The sequence below is a fragment of the Triturus cristatus genome, chromosome 12 (assembly GCF_964204655.1).
Source record: "Triturus cristatus chromosome 12, aTriCri1.1, whole genome shotgun sequence".
NCBI lineage: Eukaryota > Metazoa > Chordata > Amphibia > Caudata > Salamandridae > Triturus > Triturus cristatus.
The window spans coordinates 124,113,660-124,136,357 of record NC_140595.1 but is presented as its reverse complement, the minus strand read 5'-3'; the positions used below and the strand labels follow the sequence as shown (position 1 = coordinate 124,136,357).

Sequence of the window (22,698 nt, the reverse complement as noted above, 5' to 3'; positions counted from 1 at the left end):
AAATAGTTGTGCCCAGAGCAAACCCTGAAAGTAACACGGTTATTGGGTTCCTTTTACATGGGTGTAGTAGGGAATATGGAATCCCAAATATCGACAGGGCAGAATATCGTTACCAGAATATCGGCGGGACCAACCATCACAAGTTAAGTGCACAGAAGCATATATCACAGGGTGACCAGGCGTCCCGGATTTGTTGGGGCAGTCCCTGGTTTCCACCAGCTGTCCAGGCAGATTTCTGGAAATTTAGCTCATGTCCTGGTTTTTAGAGAACTGAAAACGGTGGGAGGAGACTTTTTATGTTTTCCAAAGCAGGGATAGTTACCAGCTGTTATTAGAAAGCAATTGAATTAACAGTCATGCTACTGGCTTTAAAAATGGCATTTTATTTATGTTCTTACTGGTGATTCTCTGCTGAGGAGCGCTGTCATTCTGTGCTCTCGGTTGAAGCAAAATTATAGTCCTTCTTCTATTTTTTGGAAATGTCCCAGTTTTAGCTTTAAAGTTCTGGTCACTCTAATATTCCACCAAGATACATATGTGTAGATTTAGGTGTAGAAAATGTATAGAAACTTATTAAACCTGCCTAACTAGCTTTTAACATTTGTCCCTTAATATCATGGTTACAATATTATGTCCCGTTGATATTTGGGGTTCGATATTCCCCGCCTACACCGTTTTACACATACTCAGATTCTGATCAATACTGCCCCAACTTCTCACCCATGGGTATGGGACACCCAAAATAGTTCTCTTTTGTCTGTTTTAAACAGTATCAACCTACCACTTGTGGGCATAGGGTGGCCCGAATGTTCTCATTTGTGTGAGTTTTCCTTGAACTATGACATGAGAAATGAGAGGCCAATACTCTCACTAAAGAGCAGGGCATTTTTTATGAATGCCCGTCATCCCTAGAAGAGCACAGTGCTATGTCATTTCTTGCTCCACTCTCTCTAGTCCTCACCCACAGCTGCCCTTTGCACCCCAAGATTGATTTGAGTGTTTGGCTTACAGAAGTATGGGCTAGTGTCTCTTATACAAAGGCAACTAATGCTTTGGTGTCAGCGATAGGCGATTAGGGGGTTGCTTTAAATAGTAGCCTCATGTCAAAACCCATACCTCTGGGTTACCTAAACCCCTCTCTAATCCTAGGTATTGTGTTCCTCAGGGCCACTGTCTAAAGGATGCTTTCTAGTAGTCCTATATTTGGTGTGTATGGTTCCATCTTGTGATGTTGTGTTATGTCATATTGTTTCATGTCATGTTGTTATGGCTAAGTCCTCAATTCATTGTGTGTTAAGTGTATCCAAGGATCTCTTGAACAAGGTGTGATAGATCTGTGGACCACTGCAGTTATTTTGTGTTGTGCTTTGAGGTTCATATGATGTGTTTTGTCATGGTGTGTGTCTTGAAGATCACTCAATCGTCAGTGATAGGGATCTCCTCTGTCAGCCTGATGGTCCTTTAAGAAACATGTGGACTGAGCTCCACCACTGTGCTAGTACTCCCACTCTGACTCACTTCAAATAAGACTAGGGATTCTTGCCCCAAAAGTAGGATGCTTGTAGTCTTTGGAGCCATTCCTTCTTCCCATACTGTGTGGAGTTCCTTGAAACCTTGCACAGTTATGTGTGAGCTCCTTAGATACCACAGCGGTGTAAATCTTATGAATTTCAGTCCACGTATCTCTTCGATGTTTTACTGTGCCTCTCACTTAGAGGCCTTCTGAGGTCAGTGCCACTTGGTAACATCACCTTCTTTTGAATCTGACTGCAGTGAGGGAATACTCCTTTATTCATTTCCTCTATCATTCCCTAGTTGTAGTTTATTGGGCTCTATTTACCTCCTGACTTACCTTCCAGTCGTCTGTGAAAACGTGCGTGATCCCTGAGTGACCTTCCCCACCTGCCCCTTACTTGGTCCACCAGAGAAGCCATTAGTGCCTTCCGTTTGCTTTTCTCTCTATAGATTAAGAATGCAGCTGCCAACGTTCTACGAGAAACCTGGCTCATATACAAACACACCAAGCTGCTGAAAAAGATTGACCACGCCAAAGTGAGAAAACACCAGAGAAAGTTTCTTCAGGCTATCCACCAGTAAGTGAGGTTGTGCGCATTTCTGGGAGGCAAGTGAGCACTTTGGATCCCCTCCAAGGGCATGCCTGGGAGGGGGGAAGCAATGGTTGCCAGTCAACAGGAGACAGGAAAGGAAGAACAATTGATATCTGCCTAGACTAGTGGAGAGGCGAGAACTTGTAGTCGCTCTCTGCCAACAGTTGTCGGAAAAAGAAGATGGTGTCCTCCATTAAGGGTATGACAAGGGACTGATTCAGATGAAATTCTGATGCACTATGAGGTCTTAAAATTGACATATCTTAATACAGGAGTTATGGTGCGTGGTAGAAAATGAGGCATTCAAGGGTTCATTAATTTGTCCGTCTTATTTGTCTCTTGAGATATTTGTAAAGCAACCCTCTTTGTAGTCTGTTCACTGTCAGTTGAGGGTCTTAGGTTGACTTGATTTTGGGGTGCCACAATGAAGCCCTGATAACTGTAGCCTTTCTTAGCTGGAGAATACATACCTAGGTGCCCATGTGATCCCATGTCCTCGATTATTAGAGATAAAAAAAACTTGGGAGTCCAGTTCAGCTTTGAACAATAGCTTTCTACCAATGAGAGAGTGATCATGTGACAGGGTGGACTCTACCATCCTGTTGCCTTATGTTAGAACATAAGACACTAGAAGGAAACCCTTCTCTGCTCATAGGCTGTACTCTTGGCATAGTGAGGATTTAAGCCATCTTTTCCACAGGGATTTCTGTTTCTTTGAGCTGAGCTCAACATTTCCCCTCCTATGTGTCCAGATTTTAGACAGACCTTAATACATGGGGTTAGGAAGTTTACAGTACAGAGGAAACCTTTAATCCCCTACAAGAAGTACAAATAGTAAAGTTGCCTATAAAGTGTTGCTTAGGTGAGTGTCCTATTTAATAAAGGGGTTAGGGGGATGAGGCATGTTTCTGATCCTTCAGTGAAGCAAGTAGTTATAGAATGTAGAGCCCTGCCTCTAGACAGAAAATTATTCTTAATTTGTTTCATTCTCTAGATTTAGGGGCCGGGGGAAAGCGGGTTCCTGCCATTCCACGTCGTTTGTCCTCAAAATTATGGAGGATTCACAAGTTCATGTCCCTTCTGTGCTTGTTTCCACAGGCTGAGGAGTGTGAAGATGGAGCAGAGGAAACTCAGTGACCAGGCCAACACTCTGGTAGACCTCTCCAAGGTAAGCCTCAGCTTCCTGCTCCTTCTTCAGGAGTATCTTCTCACTGAGGTGTCACAAGAGATAGTGGGATTCTCATGGCTACTATTGAGCTTTATTCACAAGATCTCTAGTGTGCATTCATGTGGTTCACCAAAGATTTCCAAATGCTTTAGTCACTTTGGGGTGCAGAGTGGGAGTCTCCGCTGTGAAGTACTAAGGTGAAGACCGAAACGTGTCCTTCGATGTTTTTTCTTCCCAACTGAGATTTACTGATGAAAAAGGCATATTTGGATCTATGGAAAGGACCGCAAGTAACATTCAGATGCTCTGTTCCTGATGAATAGTAGTGAGCCATAAATACATTTTAAGCATCAATTCTTAAAAAATATTATTCAGAATGGAAATCTGAGAACATTCTACTGTTTGTGAAATTTCCAATTAATAATGTGTTCTAAACTATAATACAGACATAAAAAAGTAACCATGGATTTGATTTAATTGAATCATAAATTGAAATGCTCTGTAAGTAACCCTAGTAGAGTACCCAAAGGTAGTGAAAGGGACAGCCCTGTATAGCAGGAGAACAGCAGTGGACATAATATAGATTTTTTGGTCACTCTGGGGCCTGAGGTAAGGGTATGGAACTGGTATAGACCCTACCAAATACAAGAGGATGATGGATGGAGCCCTGAAACATTTCAGATACTCACCCCCAGTCACAGATCTGGGTTTAATCCATCATCATTCTTTAGCTCACTTTGCCACCCCAGTTCCGAACCAGCTATATGCAAATCAGTCTTGACTCTGTTCCTCATGGAAACAGTCCAGCCCGAACTGCCAAGACAGGTCTTCCCTGGACCAAAAAAAGGCATCCTAGAACCAGTTTCGGGGTAACCAGCCAGGATTCCACATCTGCTTCTGAAGAGTGGGAGTAAGCCCACAATGAGACCTCCAAACTTATTGGCTGGCAATCTAGCAGTGAACAGTATGCTGGATTTGATTGGTCGAGTGCTGTTGGCTGAATGCCAAGAACTGTGAAGATATGGTTGAACTCCCCTATAGGACTCAGAGAACCTCTCTCTGACAAGAAGTTTATGGACCTCCTGGTTCCTTCCTGCGTGCGAAGCTCCTTGATGACCCCTCTTCCCCGGCTGAGACCAAACCTCAAGCTTTGCCTAAGGCCCTGATGTTCTGCACATACTTACCCTGCCACCCATCGTGTGTGATTTACCTCAGTGAATCAAAGTGTCCAGTGGAGTTGTTACAGAAGACCCAGACTCCTCCAGACAAGGAGAACTGCATACAAGACATCTACAAATTCATAGGACCAACCGCAAAACAGAAACACTGCCTAGTGAGAAATATCCTCTGCACCAACATTTGTTAATTTGTCAACCACCCCCACACCACCTCTGCAGCATTGGTGGTGGTTAGACTGAAGTGAAGGAGATGTATCACGTGCTGATAATATCTCTGTCCTGGGTTGAGAGAGGTGACAAAGATGTGCTCTCTCCTCTAGACCTCAATGCTAGATTGGCAGAGGTAAGGGTGGTGTATTCTCTGCTCCAGACCTCTATGCTGGATTGGCAGAGGTGAGGCGGTGTGTTCTCTGCTCCAGATCTCTGTGTTGGATTGGCAGAGGTGAGGCGGTGTGTTCTCTGCTCCAGATCTCTGTGTTGGATTGGCAGAGGTGAGGCGGTGTGTTCTCTGCTCCAGATCTCTGTGTTGGACTGACACAGGTGAGGGTGGTGTACTCTCTGGTTCAGATCTCTGTGCTGGATTGACAGAGGAGAGGGTGGTGTGCCCTCTGCTCCAGATCCACGTGTTGGATTGGCAGAGGTGAGGATGGTGTGCTCTCTTTTCCAGATCTCTGTGTTGGATTGGCAAAGGTGAGTGCAGTGTGCTCTCTGCTCCAAGTCACTGTGATGGATTGGCAGAGGTGAGGGTGGTGTGCTCTCTGCTCCTGATGTCTGTGTTGGATAGGCAGAGGTGAGGGCGGTGTGCTCTCTGCTCCAGATCTCAGTGTTGGACTGACAGGGGTGAGGGAGTTGTGCTATCTGCTCCAGACCTCAATGCTGGATTGGCAGTGGTGTGGATGGTGTGCTCTCTGCTCCAGATCTCTGTGTTGGACTGTCAGAGGTGAGGGGATGTGCTCCGAGCTTCTTATCTCTGTGTTGGATTGACAGGCATGAGGGGATGTGCTCTGAACCCCATGTCTCAGTGTTGGATTGACACAGGTGAGGGGATGTGCTCCGAGCTCCATATCTTCTTGTTGGACTGACAGGGGTGAGGGGGTGTGCTCCCAGCTCCAGATCTCTGTGTTGGACTGATAGGGGTGAGGAGATGTGCTCCGAGCTCCATATCTCTGTGTTGGATTGACAGAGGTGAGGGGGGTGTTCTCTGCTCCAGATCTCTGTGTTGGATTGGCAGAGGTGAGGGGGTGTTCTCTGTGCTCCAGATCTCTGTGTTGGATAGACAGAGGTGAGGGCGGTGTGTTCTCTGCTCCAGATCTCTGTGTTGGATTGGCAGAGGTGAGGGGGGTGTTCTCTGAGCTCCAGATCTCTGTGTTGGATTGGTAGAGGTGAGGGCGGTGTGCTCTGTGCTCCAGATCTCTGTGTTGGATAGACAGAGGTGAGGGCGGTGTGTTCTCTGCTCCAGATGTCGGTGTTGGACTGACACAGGTGAGGGGATGTGCTCCCAGCTCCATATCTCTGTGTTTGATTGACAGGGGTGAGGGCGGTGTGCTCTCTGCTCCATATCTCTGTGTTGGATTGACAGGGGTGAGAGTGGTGTGCTTCCAGCTGTGTTGGATTGACAGGGGTGAGGGTGGTGTGTTCTCTGCTCCAGATCTCAGTGTTGGACTGACGGAGGTGAGGGCATGTGCTCCCAGCTCCATATCTCTGTGTTGGATTGACAGGGGTGAGGGCGGTGTGCTCTCTGCTCCATATCTCTGTGTTGGACTGACAGGGGTGAGAGCGGTGTGCTTCCAGCTGTGTTGGATTGACAGGGGTGAGGGCGATGTGCTCTCTGATCCAGATGTCGGTGTTGGACTGACACAGGTGAGGGTGGTGTTCTCTGAGCTCCAGATCTCTGTGTTGGATTGGCAGAGGTGAGGGCGGTGTGCTCTGTGCTCCAGATCTCTGTGTTGGATAGACAGAGGTGAGGGCGGTGTGTTCTCTGCTCCAGATGTCGGTGTTGGACTGACACAGGTGAGGGGATGTGCTCCCAGCTCCATATCTCTGTGTTGGATTGACAGAGGTGAGGGCGGTGTGCTCTCTGCTCCATATCTCTGTGTTGGATTGACAGGGGTGAGAGCGGTGTGCTTCCAGCTGTGTTGGATTGACAGGGGTGAGGGTGGTGTGTTCTCTGCTCCAGATCTCTGTGTTGGATTGACAGAGGTGAGGGTGGTGTGCTCTCTGATCCAGATGTCGGTGTTGGACTGACACAGGTGAGGGTGGTGTTCTCTGAGCTCCAGATCTCTGTGTTGGATTGACAGAGGTGAGGGGGGTGTTCTCTGCTCCAGATCTCTGTGTTGGATTGGCAGAGGTGAGGGCGGTGTGTTCTCTGCTCCAGATGTCGGTGTTGGACTGACACAGGTGAGGGTGGTGTTCTCTGAGCTCCAGATCTCTGTGTTGGATAGACAGAGGTGAGGGCGGTGTGTTCTCTGCTCCAGATCTCTGTGTTGGATTGGCAGAGGTGAGGGGGGTGTTCTCTGAGCTCCAGATCTCTGTGTTGGATTGGTAGAGGTGAGGGCGGTGTGCTCTGTGCTCCAGATCTCTGTGTTGGATAGACAGAGGTGAGGGCGGTGTGTTCTCTGCTCCAGATGTCGGTGTTGGACTGACACAGGTGAGGGGATGTGCTCCCAGCTCCATATCTCTGTGTTGGATTGACAGGGGTGAGGGCAGTGTGCTCTCTGCTCCATATCTCTGTGTTGGATTGACAGGGGTGAGAGCGGTGTGCTTCCAGCTGTGTTGGATTGACAGGGGTGAGGGTGGTGTGTTATCTGCTCCAGATCTCTGTGTTGGATTGACAGAGGTGAGGGCGGTGTGCTCTCTGATCCAGATGTCGGTGTTGGACTGACACAGGTGAGGGTGGTGTTCTCTGAGCTCCAGATCTCTGTGTTGGATTGGCACAGATGAGGGTGGTGTTCTCTGAGCTCCAGATCTCTGTGTTGGATTGGCAGAGGTGAGGGCGGTGTGCTCTGTGCTCCAGATCTGTGTTGGATAGACAGAGGTGAGGGCGGTGTGCTCTCTGCTCCATATCTCTGTGTTGGATTGACAGGGGTGAGAGTGGTGTGCTTCCAGCTGTGTTGGATTGACAGGGGTGAGGGTGGTGTGTTCTCTGCTCCAGATCTCTGTGTTGGATAGACAGAGGTGAGGGCGGTGTGTTCTCTGCTCCAGATGTCGGTGTTGGACTGACACAGGTGAGGGGATGTGCTCCCAGCTCCATATCTCTGTGTTGGATTGACAGAGGTGAGGGCGGTGTGCTCTCTGCTCCATATCTCTGTGTTGGATTGACAGGGGTGAGAGTGGTGTGCTTCCAGCTGTGTTGGATTGACAGGGGTGAGGGTGGTGTGTTCTCTGCTCCAGATCTCTGTGTTGGATAGACAGAGGTGAGGGCGGTGTGTTCTCTGCTCCAGATGTCGGTGTTGGACTGACACAGGTGAGGGGATGTGCTCCCAGCTCCATATCTCTGTGTTGGATTGACAGAGGTGAGGGTGGTGTGTTATCTGCTCCAGATCACTGTGTTGGATAGACAGAGGTGAGGGCGGTGTGTTCTCTGCTCCAGATGTCGGTGTTGGACTGACACAGGTGAGGGGATGTGCTCCCAGCTCCATATCTCTGTGTTTGATTGACAGGGGTGAGGGCGGTGTGCTCTCTGCTCCATATCTCTGTGTTGGATTGACAGGGGTGAGAGTGGTGTGCTTCCAGCTGTGTTGGATTGACAGGGGTGAGGGTGGTGTGTTCTCTGCTCCAGATCTCAGTGTTGGACTGACAGAGGTGAGGGCATGTGCTCCCAGCTCCATATCTCTGTGTTGGATTGACAGGGGTGAGGGCGGTGTGCTCTCTGCTCCATATCTCTGTGTTGGACTGACAGGGGTGAGAGCGGTGTGCTTCCAGCTGTGTTGGATTGACAGGGGTGAGGGCGGTGTGCTCTCTGATCCAGATGTCGGTGTTGGACTGACACAGGTGAGGGTGGTGTTCTCTGAGCTCCAGATCTCTGTGTTGGATTGGCAGAGGTGAGGGCGGTGTGCTCTGTGCTCCAGATCTCTGTGTTGGATAGACAGAGGTGAGGGCGGTGTGTTCTCTGCTCCAGATGTCGGTGTTGGACTGACACAGGTGAGGGGATGTGCTCCCAGCTCCATATCTCTGTGTTGGATTGACAGAGGGGAGGGCGGTGTGCTCTCTGCTCCATATCTCTGTGTTGGATTGACAGGGGTGAGAGCGGTGTGCTTCCAGCTGTGTTGGATTGACAGGGGTGAGGGTGGTGTGTTCTCTGCTCCAGATCTCTGTGTTGGATTGACAGAGGTGAGGGCGGTGTGCTCTCTGATCCAGATGTCGGTGTTGGACTGACACAGGTGAGGGTGGTGTTCTCTGAGCTCCAGATCTCTGTGTTGGATTGACAGAGGTGAGGGGGGTGTTCTCTGCTCCAGATCTCTGTGTTGGATTGGCAGAGGTGAGGGCGGTGTGTTCTCTGCTCCAGATGTCGGTGTTGGACTGACACAGGTGAGGGTGGTGTTCTCTGAGCTCCAGATCTCTGTGTTGGATAGACAGAGGTGAGGGCGGTGTGTTCTCTGCTCCAGATCTCTGTGTTGGATTGGCAGAGGTGAGGGGGGTGTTCTCTGAGCTCCAGATCTCTGTGTTGGATTGGTAGAGGTGAGGGCGGTGTGCTCTGTGCTCCAGATCTCTGTGTTGGATAGACAGAGGTGAGGGCGGTGTGTTCTCTGCTCCAGATGTCGGTGTTGGACTGACACAGGTGAGGGGATGTGCTCCCAGCTCCATATCTCTGTGTTGGATTGACAGGGGTGAGGGCAGTGTGCTCTCTGCTCCATATCTCTGTGTTGGATTGACAGGGGTGAGAGCGGTGTGCTTCCAGCTGTGTTGGATTGACAGGGGTGAGGGTGGTGTGTTATCTGCTCCAGATCTCTGTGTTGGATTGACAGAGGTGAGGGCGGTGTGCTCTCTGATCCAGATGTCGGTGTTGGACTGACACAGGTGAGGGTGGTGTTCTCTGAGCTCCAGATCTCTCTGTTGGATTGGCACAGATGAGGGTCGTGTTCTCTGAGCTCCAGATCTCTGTGTTGGATTGGCAGAGGTGAGGGCGGTGTGCTCTGTGCTCCAGATCTCTGTGTTGGATAGACAGAGGTGAGGGCGGTGTGTTCTCTGCTCCAGATTTCGGTGTTGGACTGACACAGGTGAGGGGATGTGCTCCCAGCTCCATATCTCTGTGTTGGATTGACAGAGGTGAGGGCGGTGTGCTCTCTGCTCCATATCCCTGTGTTGGATTGACAGGGGTGAGAGTGGTGTGCTTCCAGCTGTGTTGGATTGACAGGGGTGAGGGTGGTGTGTTCTCTGCTCCAGACCTCTGTGTTGGATTGACAGAAGTGAGGGCATGTGCTCCCAGCTCCATATCTCTGTGTTGGATTGACAGAGGTGAGGGCGGTGTGCTCTCTGCTCCATATCTCTGTGTTGGATTGACAGGGGTGAGAGTGGTGTGCTTCCAGCTGTGTTGGATTGACAGGGGTGAGGGTGGTGTGTTCTCTGCTCCAGATCTCTGTGTTGGACTGACATAGGTGTGGGTATGTGCTCCCAGCTCCATATCTCTGTGTTGGATTGACAGAGGAGAGGGTGGTGTGTTATCTGCTCCAGATCTCTGTGTTGGATTTACAGAGGTGAGGGCGGTGTGCTCTCTGATCCAGATCTCACTGTTGGACTGACAGAGGTGAGGACGGCGTGGTCTCTGCTCCAGATCTCTGTGTTGGACTGACATAGGTGTGGGTATGTGCTCCCAGATCCATATCTCTGTGTTGGATTGACAGAGGTGAGGGGCGTGTGTTATCTGCTCCAGATCTCTGTGTTGGATTGACAGAGGTGAGGGCGGTGTGTTCTCTGCTCCAGATGTCGGTGTTGGACTGACACAGGTGTGGGTATGTGCTCCCAGATCCATATCTCTGTGTTGGATTGACAGAGGTGAGGGGCGTGTGTTATCTGCTCCATATCTCTGTGTTGGATTGACAGGGGTGAGGGCAGTGTGCTCTCTGCTCCATATCTCTGTGTTGGATTGACAGGGGTGAGAGCGGTGTGCTTCCAGCTGTGTTGGATTGACAGGGGTGAGGGTGGTGTGTTATCTGCTCCAGATCTCTGTGTTGGATTGACAGAGGTGAGGGCGGTGTGCTCTCTGATCCAGATGTCGGTGTTGGACTGACACAGGTGAGGGTGGTGTTCTCTGAGCTCCAGATCTCTGTGTTGGATTGACAGAGGTGAGGGGGGTGTTCTCTGCTCCAGATCTCTGTGTTGGATTGGCAGAGGTGAGGGCGGTGTGTTCTCTGCTCCAGATGTCGGTGTTGGACTGACACAGGTGAGGGGATGTCCTGCCAGCTCCATATCTCTGTGTTGGATTGACAGGGGTGAGGGTGGTGTGCTCTCTGCTCCAGATCTCTGTGTTGGATTGACAGGGGTGAGGGTGGTGTGTTCTCTGCTCCAGACCTCTGTGTTGGATTGACAGAAGTGAGGGCATGTGCTCCCAGCTCCATATCTCTGTGTTGGATTGACAGGGGTGAGGGTGGTGTGTTATTTGCTCCAGATCTCTGTGTTGGATTGACAGAGGTGAGGGCGGTGTGTTCTCTGCTCCAGATGTCGGTGTTGGACTGACACAGGTGAGGGGATGTGCTCCCAGCTCCATATCTCTGTGTTGGATTGACAGGGGTGAGAGCGGTGTGCTTCCAGCTGTGTTGGATTGACAGGGGTGAGGGGCGTGTGTTATCTGCTCCAGATCTCTCTTTTGTATTGACAGAGGTGAGGGCGGTGTGTTCCCAGCTCCAGATCACTGTGTTGGACTGACAGAGGTGAGGGGCGTGTGTTCTCTGCTCCAGATCTCACTGTTGGACTGACAGAGGTGAGGGCGGCGTGGTCTCTGCTCCAGATCTCTGTGTTGGACTGACATAGGTGTGGGTATGTGCTCCCAGATCCATATCTCTGTGTTGGACTGACAGAGGTGAGGGGCGTGTGTTCTCTGCTCCAGATCTCTGTGTTGGATTGACAGAGGTGAGGGGCGTGTGTTCTCTGCTCCAGATCTCTGTGTTGGATTGACAGGGGTGAGGGGCGTGTGTTCTCTGCTCCAGATCTCTGTGTTGGATTGACAGAGGTGAGGGCGTTCTGCTCCCAGCTCCGGATCCACGTGCTTGATTGACAGGCTGGAGGGAGCGGCGCCATCTTGCACCGAGCCTCGGTGTTCGGTAGATGGTGTGATGGAGGGCACTGTCGTGCGTGGTGGGTGAGGGACAGGCATCCTCTGTCGCAGAACTCTGCACTAAAGGGAAGGGGCGAGGGAGATGTGTTTTAACGGCTCCAGAGGAGACGAGGCATTTCATTCACCTCCTCCACTCAATGATTCTTTGCTGCGTGGACGAGGGAGGGCGGGAAGGCACTCATTCCACTCCTATCTGTTGGATTGAAAAGGTTCTGGTGTAAGGTTCCCCGGGCAGAAGCCCAGTCACATGGCGGCGCTGGTGGTAGGGGGCATCTGAAGGTGCCACATGTCCCCATGAAGGAGAGACCTGGCAGCTGGGGCTCTGAGATATGTGCACTGAAAGTCTGGGGGCTCACCCCGGGGATGAGGAATAATGCAGCCCCTCTTATCAGATCCCGCTGGAGGGCTGGCGTGATTGCTTTGGGCTTCTGTGGGGGTGACACACTGCAAGGTGAAGGCTGCTCTCTTGCCACTCACTCTCTCTCTCACCCGTTTCTCTTTCACCCTCTTCCCCCTCCATACATCCACGCCATCTTCTCTCTGCCCCCTCTCCTACCTCTCCCTCTCTCTCACCACCTCGCTGCCTGTCACCCACTTCCTCTCTCTCTGCTCTGTCCAGGGACCATTCACGCAGCTTCCACCTCGCTCTCCCTGGCCAGGGGGTGTTTCCAGTATCCTGTCACCAGGCAACGGGATTACTGATGCTGTGCAGTCGGGTACCATGACATCTTCCCTGTTCGACGGCTTCCACCTGCCTTATTTCCCTGACTTCATCACCCCCGCCCGTCTGCCACTTCTCTCTCGCCTTGCCAGCCTCCTCCTGTATATTACCCCTCTCCATCCCTCCTTCAGGGCCCCTGTGATCTCCCTGCGCCTGTCTTTTGACCGGTGTATCCTTTGCTGTCTAAGTCGTTGCCCCTGGTTCAAGGCTTCTATCATTCTCTCCCCAATTATATTTCTCCAGTGCCCTGCCTCTCTCTCTCACGATCTCCTTATTATTTGCTATAACTCAGACTTTACCTGATATTTCACCAACTCTGCACCTCCTTCCATCTTACCTCAGTCACCATGCCCTGCTCCGACTCACTCCCTTCATCCCTTTATGTGTTTTCCTTTTCTATCCTTTCTCTGCTTCATACCCCCACTTCTTCCCCTCTATTTCAGTCCACTGCAATCATCTATTTATTGATGTCTTCCCCACTCGCACCCTTCTTCTCACCTTCCCATAGTCTCCGCTTCACTAGCCCCTTTTCTCTTTTTTTCTCTCCCTTACCACCTATCTCTGTCTGCATGTGACGGCGCTCTCTGCACATTCTATCTCATGTTCTCACATTTCTTTCCACCTCTCTTTCTCGCCCCAGGTCACTCTTTTCATCTTCTTTCTTTTGCCTCAGCACCTCCTTATATCTGCTCGCGCCCCATTTCACTCCTTCCCTATTCTTCCCCACAGAGATCCTTCTCCTCCTCGCCCCTGTATGCTGTTTGTTGCCTCGTGCCTCTCTGTTCACCATTTCGACATCAACCACCTCTTCATACTGCTCATTACCCAACCTTGCTTATTCTCTGTCCTCTCTCTCTGTTGTTCCTCTGTCTTCTTGCCGCCCTCTCTCACAAGATTATGTGTCGTTACAACGAGGTCGTTAGACCGCGGTACGTTACATCGCAGTTATTACAACGCAAGTCGTTACAACGACTTCTGCTGGAGGGCGCGGGACTTAGGAATAGTATGATTTACTATTCCAACTCCAGCCTACGTAACAGTAGGGAAGGTGTTGGAATAGTAATTCATACTATTCCTTAGTGTATAGCGCCATCCAGCGCAAGTCGTTGTAACGACTTGCGTTGTAATGACCGCGATGTAAACATACCGCGGTGTAACGACCACGCTGTAAAGGTTGTTCGCCCGATCACCTCTGTGCTTTCACTTCTAAAAAAATATGCTTAAAAGATTTATAAAAGTGCAGCGACGAGGGCAGAGCGGTCCTTTCTGAGATGCACCAAAAAAAGAATTCCTTATGATTAGGTCTAACTACAGACAACTCATTTTAGGAGGACGTCATGCCGTCAACTCTGTAAACAAGCACAACAGGAAGTGGTCAGAAGAGCGGGTTTTGGGTCAACTCCCTTCAGCTATTGGCTACCATGATTTGCTCATTCTTTGCTTCGGCTTGGATGGCCTATCAGTGGTGTCTCGAGCATTGTTACATTGTTCTCTTTAAGTTCCCATTGGGAGTTGGTGATGGAACAGCAAGTAGTGCTTTTGTTAGATTGCAGATGAGACACAACATGTATATTTTAACTGAGTACCCGTAGAATAGGTCTGACATATCATTGAAATCGTCTCTTTTTTGAGCAATGAATGTGTGTCTAAGGAGGTGGATGAATCAGTGGGTGAATGCAAGAATGAGTCAATGGATTACAAGGACAGATACATTAACGCAGAGATGAGTGGAGGAGTGAGTGTATTCTGGGTAAATGAGTGTATTGACCAATAGATGAGTGACCTGATCGTTGGAAGCATCCACGCACTTTTAGTTATAATTGAGCCCTGTTGCATTTGCCTATGCTTGTTGAAAATATCAACATGAAAGCTTAAGCTTTGCCGTTGCACATCTTGAACATATCACAGAGTGGGTTTTACTCCATCACTTTCTTACGTTCACTCTTCAGCGTGAAACTTTGAGACACAGTCTTCGGCATCAGAGAGGAGTGTTAACCTTCTCTTGAATATATATGGCTAAAGGTAAACTGCCCTTCAGGCAATTCAAGTCTTTCAGGCAGGCCAGAGCCTCACAGGGGACAGTATTTGTGAGGCTAGTGTGGCTGGTGCAGTGACATGCACAGCACATCACTCATTCATTTCAGTGCCAAATTGTGACACTCTCACCAGCTCATGTGTATACTATGCAAGGTTCGTCTATGTTGATACATCAAACTACGAAAGATAAAAAAAACTCCTACTAAAGGTGCAGAATGTGACCACAGTTTCTCTGCGGCACTAAGTTAAAGAGACACGCTCATAACCCCCGCACTGCGCCCATTCCGGGAACCATACCAAACTTGTGTATCTGCATTACGAACACAGCCAACAGTCATTGCATTTTTGTGGTGGTTGTTGGCCGCAGTTTTTATTACTCATTACATACATCATATTTGTACAATCCCCTGAACCCCTTCTGGTGGCCAGGGTCATAAATCATTATCATACATGATCACAAATTAGTTATCACTCGGTGTCATTGGACTTCATAACTCATGGGTCATAAATCATTGGGTGTCATAAATCATTCTGCCGCAACCGGCTATTATTTCGCTGTCATAAATCACACTGCCTGATCATCATAAATCATCAGCCATAAATCATGGTCATAAATCATCAGACTGTCATAAATCATCCTGTCACAATCTGTCATCATTCTGTTGTCATAAATCATTCTGCATGGGCATCATAAATCATCGTACTTAAAAAGAGGAGGAACAGGGGCTGTTTATGACAGGTCCAGCATACATAGCCCAGAAGTACTCAAATAAATAAGAAAGTATGCTGTTCCTAAAGAGAATTATTAGTGAAAAAAGAGATAGATGAGTCCCTGATGTCAGGAGGGAAATCCTCCTTTAGGAAAAAGACCCTCACACACCCGGCAGACTAGCTGTCATATGTCGTCAGCATGTGGCCCAGATGTAAAGTGTCATCATCGGGTCTGCTCCGAATCGGGGCGGCGCTGCAATCCCCGATCGGCGACCCCAAAGGCGCCTTTTAATGGAGATCTTCATTCCATAGTTGCCGGTGGGTGAATGCAGGTGAGGGCCTTAAAGTGAAAAGAGTGTGGTGAGTGGAGTGTATTTAAAAATAAGTAGTGGGGAGCCTGAATAGTGTTTATTAAATGACTGGGGTCCCACTCTTACAATAAAAGCAATACAGTGCGTAATATTACAGTTAGATTGACTGTATTACGCTGTGGTCATAGATGGTCAACATGTTTCTTGCTTAAGTATAGTAACCGCAATTCTTCAGGACCTACCCTTGATCCACGCCGACTCGGCGTGGATCAAGGGTAGGTGGATAGGCGTCCTGTACTACGGACTTCTGACACTGTACTATCCGGTGTCTGCCTCCAGCGCCAGCTCGTTGGATTTTTCAGCCCTGCAGTTAAGGGCATTTTCCTAAACCTGCACTAGTCACCACTTATTAGGGTGCTGTATGTGTGGTAAGTGCCATATTAGCCACTACCACTACCAATGAGTGTGTGAATCACTTGGTCCTGAAGAATTGCGGTTACTATACTTAAGCAAGAAACATGTTGACCATCTATGACCACAGCGTAATACAGTCAATCTAACTGTAATATTACGCACTGTATTGCTTTTATTGTAAGAGTGGGACCCCAGTCATTTAATAAACACTATTCAGGCTCCCCACTACTTATTTTTAAATACACTCCACTCACCACACTCTTTTCACTTTAAGGCCCTCACCTGCATTCACCCACCGGCAACTATGGAATGAAGATCTCCATTAAAAGGCGCCTTTGGGGTCGCCGATCGGGGATTGCAGCGCCGCCCCGATTCGGAGCAGACCCGATGATGACACTTTACATCTGGGCCACATGCTGACGACATATGACAGCTAGTCTGCCGGGTGTGTGAGGGTCTTTTTCCTAAAGGAGGATTTCCCTCCTGACATCAGGGACTCATCTATCTCTTTTTTCACTAATAATTCTCTTTAGGAACAGCATACTTTCTTATTTATCATCATAAATCATCGGCCATAAATCATCGTCCGGCCGTAAATCACTGATTTGTCTTTTGCTCATTTGCATCTCCTAGGGTCGTAAATCACCCTGACAGCTCGTAGATTGTTCTTTGTTGTTTTCCATGCCCCCTTGCATGTGGGGGGTAGCCTTTCCCCGGAGTTAGGCCCCAACTCGCTACCTTGTTAGTCTCTTTTGTGCCCTGTTGTCTGGCGGGGGCTGGGCTGCAAGTGCCGTCTCCGTTTGCTACCCCGATTTTTGTCAGGCGTACTCAACTAGCCGTGAGGCATCCCAGAGTGAGTGGCCCTCCTTCTACACACCATCCTGTCAGTGTGTTTCCATAACCAAGCCAATACACCTTTTGTTTCTGCCACGCTGCCAGGGAGGCTTCTGTCTTCCTGAGGCTCCCCCATACCTTATGTCCTCCCTTTACGCCTGCTGCTGCTCTCTGTGCAGCCTGCCCTTGCCGTTCCCCCACTCAAGCGCTAGGCTACCAACCTCTAACTGTGTTTCGTGGAGGCTGACGCCCGGTACGCTCTGACGGCAATCTTCCCACAAACACCATGGTGCTCTTCTCCGTCCTTGCCATTATGCGGTGAGACGCTTGTGTCCTGTTCGGAGTCTTACAGCACTGTCTCCTCTCACCAAGGGTCATATATGAAAACAAAAATTGGGAGACAGTCAAATACCGTTTGTGGAGGCATGATACAACATACATTACTTAAATCACATTCTCTACTTCGCCCATGCGCCTGGCAGGCTCCCCCCGGTAAGCACCCCTGCGAAATCAGTGATCCTGATTGGTATTTGCCCGGCTGTACTACTCACTCCAATGTGCTTAATTCTTACACTGGGAGGAAGAAAACCTGCGTTATACTGCCAGAAACGCACCTTCTCGGTAACCCAGTGAGCATGAAACATGATTCTATGCCGGCACCACTGTCCAACGTATAGGCTAGGCAGATTTCTCTACGGATTCTGTGCCGAATGGCTTCAGCGCCCCCCGAACACTCCACCCCATGGAGAGGTATCCACTTGGCTTTCTGTTATTTTACCTAACACTTTATTCACATTAACTCCCAGGCTTCGATTAGACGTAGCACAAAATTACAGATTCCCCTTAGAAGTTATTTTAGGATTTCTGTAACCTTTCTACTTTGCCTAGAAATTGAATGGTAGCTTATGCCGCCTCCATTGACTTGTTCTTACACCGCTGTCAGCGATGAAGCCATTGATCCTGCCAATTTTTAACCCCTGGCGTGGTTTCGTACTAGAAATATCCTCCTTTTCTATACTATGCTTTCGCCAGTATTGAACTGGACAAATTGGACGTCTCGTTCAGTAGTTCCCGGGTCACCATTCTTCTGACCTAAAGCCTGAGGGCCTGACCTTGGTCCTTCGAGAAGCATCCCCGCCTTGCCTGCCTCTGTTAATGTCTGTGGAGTGATTGTGTTTCTCCACATTTGCACCAGGCTTCACCTCCAGGGTTGGCACACACCCTGGTTTCATGCATCCCTCGCCATTCTAAGCGTGTGGTGTCCGTTGAAGGACGGTAATGGCCTGGCAATTCTTGAGTACACTATCACTATCTGGCATTGTAGTATAGCGAGGTTGTCTTTTGATGCTGATTGAAAACATACCAGGAATGACATACCAGCCTTTTTGTAAAGCGCACAGCTACCTCCAAAAAGTTGTCCCGGCGCTGGGGGCTGTCGGGGAGATTAAGCAAGCTATTGCCAAGAGTCACATGGTGCTGGGCTAACCTGCCGCTGGCACCACGGCTCGAACCGCGAACCCCTTAGTCCGGGGTCAGGAAGCCTTGGCCGCTGCGCCCAACCTCCCACGCTCAACAACTTAGGATTACATTAACTACTGGATGGGTTGAGGGACCTAACTGCGATCTCGAGCTTCAGTGGTCCGGTTTAATTCAGTTGTTGCTCGAGGATTTTATACTCTTTAGTCTTAACTCAGCTGACTTCTGGTGTTCCACTAGGTCACCGCTCACCCCTGTGTAATTTAATATTCATCTAATGCTCTGGGTAAAAACCACAGCACTGTTACACCTGGAGTGTAATGCATTATTCACAATAATCTGCTTTTGCGACACAGCCTTTTTCAACGCTAAAGTACTGAGACTAAACTTGCGAGGTGGTGATACGATAGACAGGGGCATCACTGCCTTTCTTTTATGGCCTAGCCAACATCTCCAAAGGGGAAATATTCCCTTTAGGTACAGCCAGCACATAAGGTTACAGCGGCAGGCGAGGGACCTTCGCTAATGGCCCCTATACTCCTGCCCTGAATTTTTCTTTTTTTTTTTTTTTGACTTATCCGTCAAGAAGTCAGAAGTTGCAATAATGAAGGTGCGTGAACAGGATGTGTCCTGTCCTTGGATATCTCGATTCAATCGGTAACCGATGCGTGCATCTGCTACACGTCTCCTCGGAAGCGTCTGTCATTGTACGAAGACAATGACGGGACACATCCTGTTCTCGCGCCCTCATTATTGCAACTTCTGACTCGGCCCACAATAACGGGAGTCCAAATATGGGCAACCCCTCCAGAGCTCTGAACTGCAGACAGCGGCATCCGCCGTGTCTCATCTTCCACCGCCAGCCTTCTCCTCGCGCCCCCCCCCTCCCAACACTGAGTACCCGGCTGGGTCCAGTATGAGTATATTCCCATTTTCTTTCCACTTGACCGGTGTTCTTCACTTCTCACACGTGGCTGCGCGCATTGCTATAATTTTTTCAGATGTCCCTATATTACTAGGTCCTGAAGAGACCCTGCATCACTGGAAGGGTCGAAACGCCGTCAACATATATAAAAAAACGATTCATTGAATCAGCACTGGTCACTAAACACGGTGTCTGAATATACTTAAGAATTGTAAATGGTCGTTTTTTGAATGTTGGAAATCAAGCTGTATATGTCACATTTTTCACTAGTTCGTCTTTTGGTTCCATTACACACTGGGGACACTAAGCACTACTTGTTGTATATATTTGAAAAGTCTCTTGAAAATTGATATAAACTGTGCATACTCAATCATACTTCACTCGGCCTCCTTTCTGTCTGAAATCCATACGACCCATTGTTATTGCCAGTGTGCTTTGCATTATCAATATAGTATAATATTGTTTCCACAAGAACCTTTGTTTCGTGACATACAGTACTTACCCTGGTTCGTTGTGAGTAGGGTTTCCCTTGTGCTTTTCTATTGAACTTTGAATTGGTGCAGGACCCTACTAAGGGAATAATTACGCTTGTAAAGGACTACGTGTCCCATCATGCATAAAGGGAGAATTGTGACAGCCCACTGGGGGCATGTGATCAATTTTGAAAACTAGAAATAAAAGAGCACTTCCTACAACTGTCATGCCTATGATTAAGATGCCGTCGCATCGAAACGCGTAAGGCACAGAAGCAGATTTGTTGCACATCGAGGGGAATGGAGAAATGACAGCCAGATGGCAGGAACCCAGCCGAGTGACCTCCTAAGCTCTAGGGTGATTGCATAACTATGTGTGTGTATATATATATATATATATATGTATATATATATATATATATATTTTACCTACTGGCGGTCGCCAGTAGGCAGTTATAGTTAGGACCCTGTTTCCATAGGAAAACCGCAACATTCTATTTTGAATAACTTTGGCGCCGGTCGACGAATCCTCGCGAAATTTTCAAAACTAATGGGGCGCTACGCTCCGCTCCTACCCTGAAAGTCTCGGGGGGATTCGTCAAGCGGGGGCTGAGAAAAAAGGGGGGTCCCAAAACGCATTTTCCCCATGCATTTTTCCATAGGACCTTTAGACACAGCTACAGCCCGAACGGCTGAACAGAGTTACTTGAAATTTGGCAGAGAGGTAGTCTACAGGTCAAGGAAGTGCCTTTTGTAGGTCTGGTGTAAATCTGTTCAGTAGTTCCTGAGAAAATAGCATTTAAATCAATATATATATCTGTGGCAGCTTACGGTGCGCTTACCGTGCGCTTACGGTAAGCTTACCGTACGCGTACGGTGCCGTGCGCGAGCGCGATTCTGATTGGCTGTTAGATCTTAGTAAACATTCGAATCGGTCGAAACCAGGAAGTGTCGGCCGCCATTTTCTCTCTCGCACTCTGACGGGGGGAGGAAAAACAAAGGCGGATCACAAGAAAAGGGGCATGCTAGACAGCTCCTAACCACCTATCAATTGTTAGGGTGTCCCAAAAGAACCCCCAAGGCCAAAAATTATTTTTATTTTTTTTTTGAAAAAACGCCGATTGCGCTTACCGTACGCGTACGGTAAAAAAAAAAATAAAAAAAAAATTAGCCACACTTTCCACACCCCGTGTGCAAAATATTCCCAGAAGGGCACCTTTTGTGCATGGCATAGTAACATTCAGAACATTTAATAAATAACATTTCACAACGTAGCGCATAATATGTCCTCCGTGTGTGGACGATGCGTGAAGCGCATCGTGCGTACATGGCCCACGGCATGGCCCACGGCACTAACTGCGTAAAGTGGGCGCGCGGTGCGCGAAGCGCACCGCGTGCTCACTGTGCGCGCACGGTGCGCGCACGGAACGAACTGCGTGAAGTGGGCGCGCACGCCACGAACGGCGTAAAGTAACTTAGCATTTAAAAAAACGTACAAATTCACTGAAAAAACCATAGGTTTCACACACGTTATAGTTAGGAATTAGCATTTAAAAAACCTTGCAAATTCACTGAAAAAACCATAGGTTTCACACATGTTATAGTTAGCTGGACATTTCACTCGTAAAAAACCATTGAAATTCCCCCGTTATAGTTAGTGCAGGCAACTATAACTCACGCGACCGCAATCCTCTGCTGATGACATATGTGTCTTTATGAAAAAAAAATATTTGCAATATATGTATAGCTAAAATTTAATGGAAGAAGACATGGGCAAATCAGTGTCTAAATACAGTATTAGCATCAGCAGAGGATTGCGGTCGCGTGAGTTATAGTTGCCTGCACTAACTATAACGGGGGAATTTCAATGGTTTTTTACGAGTGAAATGTCCAGCTAACTATAACATGTGTGAAACCTATGGTTTTTTCAGTGAATATATATATATATATTATCTACTGGCGGTCGCCAGTAGATAGTTATAGTTACAACCTAGTTTCCATAGGAAATCTCAAAATTCTATTTTGAATAACTTTGGCGCCGGTTGACGAATTCTCGCGAAATTTTCAAAAAAAATGGGACGCTCCGTTCAGCTCCTACCCTGAAAGTTTCGGGGTGATTCATCAAGCGGGGGCCGAGAAAAAGGGGTGGTCCCAAAACACTTTTTCCCCATGCATTTTTCCATAGGACCTTTAGTCGAAGGTACAGCCCGAATGGCTGAACAGAATTACGTGAAATTTGGCAGAGAGGTAGCCATAAGGTCAAGGAAGTGCCTTTTGAAGGTCTCGTGTAAATCTGTTCAGTATTTCCTGAGAAAATAGCATTTAAAAGCATATAAATATCTATACGCGCGCACCGTGCGCGCACAGTGCGCGCACCCTGCCGTGGGCGAGCGCAATTCTGATTGGTTGTTAGATGTCGGTAAACATTCGAATCGGTCGAAACCAGGAAGTGTCGGCCGCCATTTTGTCTCTCGCAGTCTGAGGGGGTGAAAAACAAAGGTGGAGAACGTGAAAAGGGGGCAGGGTGGACAGTACCTGACCCCCTAGCCTTTGTCAGGGGGTCCCAGAAGGACCCCCAAGGGCAAAAAAAAGAAAAAACACACGTAATTTTTTTTTTATTTTTAACTGAAAATTAAGCGAGGTTCGCGCACCGTGCGCGCACGCTAAAAATCCCATAAAAAAAATAAAAAATACATACATAAATTAGCATTTAAAAAACCTTTGAAATTCACTGAAAAAACCATAGGTTTCACACACGTTATAGTTACGAATTAGCATTTAAAAAACCTTGCAAATTCACTTAAAAAACCATGGGTTTCACACATGTTATAGTTAGCTGGACATTTCACTCGTAAAAAACCAATGAAATTCCCCCGTTATAGTTAGTGCAGGCAACTATATCTCACGCGACCGCAATCCTCTGCTGATGACGTCAGATATTACATCACTGATGACATATGTGTCTTTCTGAAAAATAAATATTTGTAATATATGTATAGCTAAAGATTAATGGAAGAAGACATGGGTAAATAAGTGTCTAAATACAGTGATGTAATATCTGACGTCATCAGC

At 48.3% G+C, this 22,698-nt stretch overlaps 1 protein-coding gene across 1 annotated transcript in view; it reads left to right on the top strand.

Annotated features, from left to right (window-relative positions):
* KCNN3 (potassium calcium-activated channel subfamily N member 3) overlaps window positions 1–22,698 on the top strand; it is a 463,290-nt gene that overhangs the window by 422,106 nt on the left and 18,486 nt on the right. The window contains exons 6-7 of the mRNA XM_085636850.1: window positions 1,966–2,093; window positions 3,207–3,276. Coding sequence (XP_085492976.1) covers window positions 1,966–2,093; window positions 3,207–3,276 — 198 coding nt within the window. The remainder of the gene's footprint in view (window positions 1–1,965; window positions 2,094–3,206; window positions 3,277–22,698) is intronic.